This window comes from Monopterus albus, unplaced genomic scaffold (assembly GCF_001952655.1).
Source record: "Monopterus albus unplaced genomic scaffold, M_albus_1.0 scaffold354.1, whole genome shotgun sequence".
Lineage (NCBI taxonomy): Eukaryota > Metazoa > Chordata > Actinopteri > Synbranchiformes > Synbranchidae > Monopterus > Monopterus albus.
The window spans coordinates 33,780-43,073 of record NW_018128234.1 but is presented as its reverse complement, the minus strand read 5'-3'; the positions used below and the strand labels follow the sequence as shown (position 1 = coordinate 43,073).

The following is a 9,294-nucleotide window of genomic DNA, read 5'->3' as shown; positions in this document are numbered from 1 at the left end:
GCTGAGTGCTAAACAGTTTTTGTGGACTTTTCTGTTGATCTTGTGACTAATGTTTGAGGAGTTAATCAGTGTTGATATTACACTTGTTATTAGTCAGTAGTTATTAGTATTCAGCTGCTGGAGATGATCAGCTTCTGCCTCAGATGTTTCAGAAACGTGATTCGAGCAGCAGGTCCGCTTTGTGCCATGATTTAATGTAATTATTGTGATCAATTAATCATCCATAAATGACTAATCACATGAGCAATCTTCAGCGTGAAGAGTGATTTCTCTATACAGTGACTTCATAATTTCACAACAGAAAAGAACAAGACGGCAGAACTGAATTTTATGTAATTTATTAATCCAAAAACAAAGTGAATACAAATGCAGTTCAAATGTGATAGAACAAAGATTGAAAATGGCTGACATACAGAACAGTCTGGACTGATTTAACCTGGTAAGTTTAACTTGATAAAGTTGTGGTGAGAGGAAATGACTGATTTAGGACCAATGAAGAAGAAAGTTATTAACTGCAAATAGAGGAAAACTTGTGGACGACTGGACAATGAGACTTAGTATGAATCTGTCTATATGACATCTGGCTGGTCTTGGAGGCAGACAAAAGACGAGGGTCCGGACCCATAAAAGTAAACAAAGGAGGCACCACAGGATCAAAAAGGGCACGAAGAAACGAAATCTGAAACTTGAGTTGTCCAGTTTTAAAAGGCAGCAACCTGCGGGGGTTGGCTGCAGATCTGACACTCTTGGGTCAGCCACACCCAGAGAGACCAAGAGGGAATATTGACTTTAACTTTATCAAAATATTAAGGAATCCAACTAGAAGTCTAACTACTATATGAGACCAATTGGTCTCACCAGAACTTGACATAAACAACACAGTGAAAAAAAACATGTCATAATTTCTAGTAGAGAAATGGCTGAATCATGGCGTACACATACACGCAAGTGAACATCTCCTATTCAAGCACAAATGATTCTCAGACTATCTGATAAATGGATAATAATGTCTTTATCTAGAACACAGGAGTTGGTAGTGAATAAAGTTTTTATTTTACTGAAATTATCAAGGAATATTAAACAATAATTGGTTACATTAAAAGCTCTACATTTACAGTGATCTTATGTAAACACATCTAAGTTAATACAACCTAATTATACCAACTGAATTAAGACACCAACAGTAAACATTTCATACTGTGAAGCTCATCATGTTTCAACTTAAGACATTGCTGATTATGTAATTACAAATATTACTCCATCACAATGCACATTTCAGCGAACTGCTAGATAGTGGAGGTAGAAAGGGTTCCCTGGAGTTATAATCTGAACTGCTGTGGTGTTACTGGTAACTTCATGTCAGTCAAAAGCAAACACTTGTGTTTTTTCAAGTGCATCGTTGTGCAGAATCCTTTCCAACAGGTGCTGCAGGAATTTGGCTTTTCAACTGTATGGACTGTCACGTCCCCCACATTTTATAGAATATGGACTCTCACTTGTGTGGGTTCTTAGGTGAATCGACAAGCTACTCTTTAGTGTGAACGTTTTCCCCAGTTTTACAAAAATATGGCCTCTCTCCTGTGTGGGTTCGCATGTGGATGAAAAGGCCACTGCTGGTTCTGAAACTCTTCCCACATGTTTTACAAGAATAAGGCCTCTCACCTGTGTGAATTCTTAAATGCACCTTCAAAGCTGATGACTGCTTAAACCCTTTCCCACAGGTCATGCAAACATATGGCCTCTCACCTGTGTGGGTTCGTAAATGACCATCCAAATGTGCTAACAGTTTGAATCCTTTCCCACAGGTATGGCAAACATACGGCCTCTCATCCGTGTGGGTCCTCATGTGGATCAAAAAGACACTGTTATATCTGAAAATTTTCTTACACATTTCACAACAATACTGATTCTCCATTGTGTGACTTCTAAGATGTCTATTAAAATTGGACTTGTACCTAAACGTTTTTCCACAAGTGTCACACTTTAAAGACTTTCTATATGTGGGAGGATCAGAGTGAGTCTCTGACACAGGAGATGTGTTCACACTGCTACTGTGAGTTGTGTCTTTGTGACATCTTCTCTTTGGCTTTGGCTCTGCATTACTAGCTGATCCTGAGTCTCCATGCTGGCTTCCTTCCTGATCCTGGCTGGTGTGGACACTCTTGTGTTCAGACAAGTCGACATTAGACCTAAAACTTTTCCCACAGGTTTCACAACAATACTGCTTTTCACCTGTGTGGATTCTCAGATGTTTTTTCAAATTGAACTTAAAATCAAATGTTTTTCCACAAGTGTTACACTGTAAAGATTTTTTACCTGTGTGAGTGACACAGTGAGCCTCTGACACAGGAGAGGTGTCCACATTGCTATTGTGATTTGTGTCTTTGTGACGTCTCCTCTTTGGCTTTGGCTCTGCATTACTAGCTGATCCTGAGTCTCCATGCTGGCTTCCTTCCTGATCCTGGCTCTCAGCTACAGCAGAGCTGTGACAGAGGAGCTGCTGGTCACTGGTTGGTTCTGCTTCACCGTGGTCCCTTTCCTCATAAGTAGGAGTCAACATAAAGGGATCGGTCTCCTGCTTCAGTTCAAGCTGCTCTCCCTCCTGACGGCTGCAGAGTTCCTCCTGTTCCTCTTTAATCTGTCGAGGCTCTGGGTCCTCTTGGTCCAGCCTGGAGTTCCTCTCCTGGTTCCAGAGCTGCTGGCCAGCCAGAACCTCCTCCTCCTCCTGACAGAAATGTTGCTGTGGCAGCTCTGAAGGGACAAAGGAAGGAACAGGTCACCGATGTGATGAGAAACAAAAGAGTGATGCTTCTTATTCATTAACTTATTAGAGTAGAGGACATTGGTCGTTTTCAGTGGATTCAAAGTATTTAGACCCCTCTAGTCTTTGCGCATCTTACTGTGTTCTAGCTTCCTTGGCTAACGTAGTTTAGCAAATTCAGTATGTACAATATTAGCTATATTAGCAGGTTCTTTTGAAATGGGCTACATTCTGCTATCTCCATTGTTACACCCCTTAAGATCTGCTCTCTAACAAAGTTATGACCTACGTCATGTATTCTTTGTGGAGGCTGATCTTATCAATGACTATCGTCCTGACTTGGTGGTATAGAGAAATATCCAATTAGCTGTTTGATTAGCTCAGAGATGCTGCCAATCACATAAGCATTCATCCAGACACTGATTGTTGATGGACAGGTCATTCCTGTGGTCAACTTACATTTCATTTTGCCATAAAGTCTCCTCTCTATTATTTTTCAGTGAATATAACTCATCTTTGTTTTTACATTCAAATCAAATCAAATTTTAGTTGTATAGCGCCAAATCACAGGTCTAGACCTTACTGTTATCACTATTATTACATAGGGAAAACCCAACAAAACCCTCTTGAGCAAGCACTTGGCGACAGTGGGGAGGAAAAACTCCCTTTAACGGAAGAAACCTCCGACAGACCCCGGCTCTTGGTGGGCGGCCTTCTGCCTTGACCGGTTGGGGTGAGTTGATAGAGGAAAGACAAAAGAAGAAAAGCAACAAGACACAACAAACAATCAAACACTGGTCAGGTTGATGTAACCGGTGACTGCTCATCAGAAACATAGAGCTCCAGAGCCAGAGCAACCTACAGAAAGGTACAGGGAGAGAGAGAGGACACACTACGGGAGAGAGGAGACACACCCCAGCAGCCTAGGCCTATAGCAGCATAACTAAGGAAAGGCTCAGGGTCACCTGATCCAGCCCTAACTATAAGCTTTATCAAAAAGGAATGTCTTAAGTCTAATCTTAAAGGTAGAGAGGGTGTCCGCCTCCCAAACTGAGACTGGGAGTTGGTACCATAGGAGAGGAGCTTGATAGCTAAAGGCTCTGCCTCCCATTCTACTTCTGTGGATTCTAGGAACCACAAGTAAACCTGCACTCTGAGAGCGAAGTGATCTGTTGGGATGATAAGGCTCTACGAGGTCTTTAAGATACGATGGAGCCTTGTCATTAAGGGCTTTGTATGTTAGGAGAAGGATTTTAAATTCTATTCTGAATTTTACAGGGAGCCAGTGGAGAGAAGCTAATATAGGAGAGATATGATCTCTCTTGCTAGTTCCTGTCAGTACTCTGGTTGCAGCATTTTGGATTAACTGGAGGCTTTTTAGGGAATTATTGGGACATCCTGATAAAGAGTTACAGTAGTCCAGCCTGGAAGTAACAAATACATGGACCAATTTTTCAGCATCACTTTGCGACAGGATGCTCCTGATTTTCGCAATATTGCGCAGGTGAAACAAGGCAGTTCTAGAGACTTGGTTTATGTGTGATTTAAAGTACATATCCTGGTCAAAAATGACTCCAAGGTTCCTCACAGTAGTACTGTAGAGCTACATCATCTAAAATAACTATATGATTAGACAGCAGATTTCTAAGGTTTTCAGGCCCAAGCACAATGACTTTGGTTTTGTCAGAGGCTAGAAGTAAGAAGTTACAGGTCATCCAGGCCTTTATGTCATTAAGACATTCATTCTGATACATTGCCCTTTTACATTCATTCAGATCAGGTGCTTCGGAGTAGGTAACTGTGGCTTTACATAGGTGTGTGTGTGTCAAACTCTGGCACACAGGGAAGCACGGTGCCCATAAAAGACTCTGAGGATACGGTTTATTACATGAATATTTTGCTACAAACATGTAGCAGCCAGTGTAGCAAGTAGACTTCTGAGTTTTACACGCCAAATGGAAAATCTACCCGCATTTGCTGCCTGGCAGATGTTAATTTCGGACTGCCCTTGAGTGGCCCAGGCAAGGCCCAGACTTAAACCCCATCAGATATTTGTGGAAAAATCGGAAGACAGCAGTACATCAATGCTCGCCATACAATCTGATAGACCATAAGAGGATCTGCCATGAAGAATGGCGAACTGTTCAAATCCTGGTGTGCAAAGCTTGTACAGATGTATGCAAGAAGACATGCAGCTGTAATTGCTGCCAAAGGGGCTGCTACAAAGAACAAAATGAAGGGTTGAATACTTTTGAGAGCAAAAGATATCGGTTTTTAATTCTCGAATCATTTGCAGACAACTCTATGACCATGGCTTACATTTGTCACCATGGGTGATTAAGTGTATAATGATGGGTAGAAATGGAATCTACAGCACAATAAAATGAGCAAAAATAAAGGGGTCAGTGCTTTCTGAATCCACTGTAGAGCAAATGAATCACTTAACAGCAAATTCCTTGTTCAATTTTATAATAAAACGTTCTTTAATCCATATATTAGCAGATTTTGCAACTACACATCGGTCACTGTACCACGATCTGAAGATAACCATGCCATTTTTATACAGAAGCTTACGAATAAGAAGCCACGTCACAGAAAAACGGAAATTTGAACAAGAAACTACATTATGCTGAGTCACCGGTGTTAGTTTGAGTCTTTGTGTTAGTTTCGTTAAATTCTTTCGTCTTTTACAGACCTATTCTGTGTAGCTTTACTTCTGGTTTCCAAACGATATCCAGCAGTCTGCGCTGACGATCGATCTCTTCCTCATAGATAATTTTTTCAAAGACTCCGAATATTTCCTCAGCAGCAGCAGTTAGTCGCTCGGTGACGAACTCTCTCAGATACTGAACTGAAGACATTGTTGATTTGTTACAGACTAAATATACATCTACGATAAAAAAAGACAACCGTTTTCAACTAACCCCATTCATCTACAAAGCTATCGCTGCTAGTGCTGTTTACTTCCGCCAGATGTCACACTGTGACGTTCCGGTTGGAAACGTAAGTCGGACTTTGTTCTGCTTTCAACATACAAGGCATTTTTTTGTAGCAGCAATTCAGGGTGAAACTTTATTTTTAATTTTATTCTTTCTATTTTTTAACTTAGCCATGCTGGCCCTTCTTCCTTCCATATTCCCTCTTGTATGAGCCTGGTGTTCAACCTCGCTTAGCCTTTGTGAAACGTATTCAGCCGGAGGCACTTTGGAGACTAGGTCAAGTCTCCATTCGTCCTATCTTGGATTTCACAATTCTGCTTTTGTGATATAGCCCTTTGATCAAGACTGTATGTTTACATTTTTTAATATTAAAATGTTTCACTTGTAAAAAGTCAGTGATGACTGAGACATCTCACAAACAATATAAATCTCTAACAAACAAAAATTATTGTGTCTTCATGACGTACAGTAAAACAATATGACAGCTTCATTCTGAAGTTAAATGCTCATGAAAATCAACTACATAACAAATGAAGTGAGCCTGCCAGAGAGTCAGACTGGATTATCTCTGATGCACAGAGGCTCGTCACAAAAAGGAAAAACACAAAACCTACAACAAATGACAAAAAAAGCAAAATATGCAAAAACACAAGACTAACAATCTCAAACTGAACTGCCCACTTTGAGACTCTACATTTAGGTAGCAGGGCATCTCAGCTGATGTGGGCCTGGCCCTGAAGTTTAAGATGGAATTTTTTGTCTTAACAAAGAAAAAAGGTAAAATAAATTATTTTATCCTTTGTTTCACACTTTACTTTCTGTAATAAGGATAATCACCTATATTGGCCAAGTATGTTACACACAGAATTTGTTTCTTGTACAGAACCGATGGCAGCCATCTGCAGCACCACCTCAACCAATGGCTCTAGCCATCGGGGGCAACAGGGGGGTTCAGTGTCTTGCCCAAGGACATGTGGACTGCCAGTACTGAGATTTGAACCTTCAATCTTCAATCTGGTTGGGCAACGACTGCTCTACCACTGCACCACTGTCGCCTCCCCTAATCACTATGGCCCACCCACAAGTCAAGAACACTTAACATGTTTGGAATATAGGAGCGATATCTGAACTGTAATAGGAATAATGGTGATACAACAAAGTCAATCTTTACATGCAAAACATACTGAAAATGTCTAATCATGCAAGGCCGCTTTAATAACATTTACTAAGATCTACAGTATTGTTCAAAATAATAGCAGTACAATGTGACTAACCAGAATAATCCAGGTTTTTAGTATATTCTTTATTGCTACATGGCATACAAGTTACCAGTAGGTGCAGTAGATTCTCTTGGGTGGGGGTTGTGTGACGACCTACGTCGGCTATTGGGGAGGGGTCTGGTGGCAGCGACATGATGCATGGGGGCATCATGGGAGTTCAGTGATTAGTTCGGAGAGCAGTTGTAAAATTGTTAGTGTTCTGATGTGTTACCCTGTTGTGTGTTGATCTTGCTGACTTATACTGATGTGTTGTTTAACGATGTTTTGCTAGCTGGTTGTGTGCTGTGTGCTGTGTTTTGAACCGTAAGTCTGAATTGTATGTGTGAGACTGACCCTGTTGGAAATGTGATTATTCAAGAGATGGGGTCTGGGGCCTATTTCAAAAAGGCGGTTTTGTCGAAACTCAGAGTTTGTTAACCCCGAAATGAGGGCAACTCTGAGTTTTCGGTTTCAGAAACGGAGGTAACTTAAACCCGTGAAGCGGGGTAAGTTAAACCCGTTTCACAAAGAGAGGTAATCTAAACTCAGAGTCAGTTACTACGGCAACTTACTCTGTCAACCTAACCTGCCGGGGAGCAGGTTTTGTTCGGGAAACTCAGAGTTTCCTCCGGGTCTCCGCCCCTTTTTAAAGTGAAAGGTGTTTAATACCTCATTTAATCTTTCAGTACATTCATAGATTGCACACGTTTCCGTCATGCAGAGACCAAAATGGCGTGTCCATTCATAGAGGATCCTGTAGAGGAGGACGCTGTATTAATTCGCAGGGAACTGCATTTACATCGGGAGAGGATATTGAGGCCACGAGTTGATTTTTTGTCATATCCTCATTTGAGCGGTACCGTTTGTCTAGAGAGTCCATAACATATATCAATAATCTTATCCACCCATACATCAGACACATCACCCATCGTGGCCGTGCTCTTACATCCGAGCAGATGCTTTGTGTTGCGTTACGATTTGTTGCAAACGGCAGTTTTCTTTATAACATCGGGGATGCAGAGCACATTAGTAAGGCCACAGTATGTAGAATAGTTCGGAAAGTGTGCCTCACCCTCAAGCGCTTTCTGTGAATTTTTGTTGTGTTTCCTGGGCACAAACCCCTCAGAGCCATTAAAGAGGAGTTTCACAGGATTGCAGGTTAGTGGTATTGAATTCGTTTCAGTAAGGCTAATCTGAAAAATGATGATCAGTTAATAACATCTTGATGTGACCTCTGGAAATAAACTAATAATTAGAATCCCCTTCAGGATTTCCAAATGTGGCTGGATGCATTAATGGAACACATATTCCCATCAATGCACCTTCTGAAAATGAAGGGGACTATGTCAACAGGAGGTCCATCCACAGTATTAATGTGCAGGTACACTGACTACTCTTTCTAATGGTCAAAGACTACATCACAATACTGTACCTGACATGTATCATTTTCTGCACCACCAAGATCATATGTGATGCTGCACATATTATCACGAACGTGGAGGCCAAGTGGCCCGGCTCTGTTCATGACTCACGAATATATCGTGAGTCAACCCTAAGTAACAGGCTGCAATGTGGTAAGTACATGTATGCCCTATACACTTATTTCAATGCATGCACTACACACTTACAGGAGCACTGCTATGCAGCACTAAAGTGATGTGAACTTTCTTATAGGAGAGACTGATGGCTTTCTGCCGGGAGATAGGGGTTACCCATGCCAGCCCACACTGATGACCCCTTACCCAGAACCTGCAGCAGGCCCCCAGCAGCGCTTTAATGTGGCACACTGCAGAACAAGAGCCCGGGTGGAAATGACCATAGGCCTGTTGAAAGCACGTTTTCATTGCCTACGTCACCTCAGGGTAACACCTGAGAGGGCCTGTGACATTATTGTGGCATGTGTTGTTCTCCACAATATTGCAATTATTAGAGGGGAGCAACACCCTGCCCTACAAATACAAGACCCTGAGGACGACCCCATCCACCCTGCAGATAACCAGGATGGAAGGGCAGTCAGAGATTGGATATGCCGTAATGTCTTCTGGGATTAATCTACAACCACCACCATCACCACCGATGAAAGACAGAAACGGAATAAATGCAAATCATACTTTATTTGGGTTTCTTCATTTCCTACAAATACAAAAGCAATTGTTAGGTTTCACAATTCATTCAATAATTCATACAATTCACCTGTAACTATACACTCACCTCTAGCTTTTGTTTGAGAATTTCAATTTCGAGATCTGTCTTCTCAATCAGGCGGTCCATGTATAACATTTTTTTAATAAGATGCATTTTATACAACTCCTTAACTGGTAACTGTAAATACAGA

The 9,294-nt window shown here is 41.4% G+C and overlaps 1 protein-coding gene and 1 pseudogene across 1 annotated transcript; one reads left to right on the top strand and one right to left on the bottom strand.

Annotated features, from left to right (window-relative positions):
- Positions 1-378: 378 nt before the first annotated feature.
- On the bottom strand, positions 379-5,756 carry LOC109974938 (zinc finger protein 432-like). The gene is made up of 3 exons (XM_020625409.1): positions 5,457-5,756; positions 2,462-2,751; positions 379-2,143 (listed from the first exon to the last, which is right to left on the bottom strand). The coding sequence occupies exons 1-3, from the start codon at positions 5,620-5,622 to the stop codon at positions 1,526-1,528; spliced, it is 1,074 nt and encodes a 357-aa protein (XP_020481065.1). The 5' UTR covers positions 5,623-5,756; the 3' UTR covers positions 379-1,525.
- Positions 5,757-7,688: 1,932 nt separating this feature from the next.
- Positions 7,689-9,074, top strand: LOC109974939 (putative nuclease HARBI1; annotated as a pseudogene).
- The last annotated feature ends 220 nt before the right edge of the window (positions 9,075-9,294 follow it).

Excerpts from the sequence above, each read along its gene's own strand:
- LOC109974938 (XM_020625409.1), bottom strand. The coding sequence starts at position 5,622 with ATGTCTTCAGTTCAGTATCTGAGAGAGTTCGTCACCGAGCGACTAACT. Across the intron at positions 2,752-5,456 it reads AGTAAAGCTACACAGAATAG|AGCTGCCACAGCAACATTTC; the intron begins GTCTGTAAAAGA and ends TTGTCCCTTCAG. Across the intron at positions 2,144-2,461 it reads CTGCTGTAGCTGAGAGCCAG|GATCAGGAAGGAAGCCAGCA; the intron begins GATCAGGAAGGA and ends CACACCAGCCAG.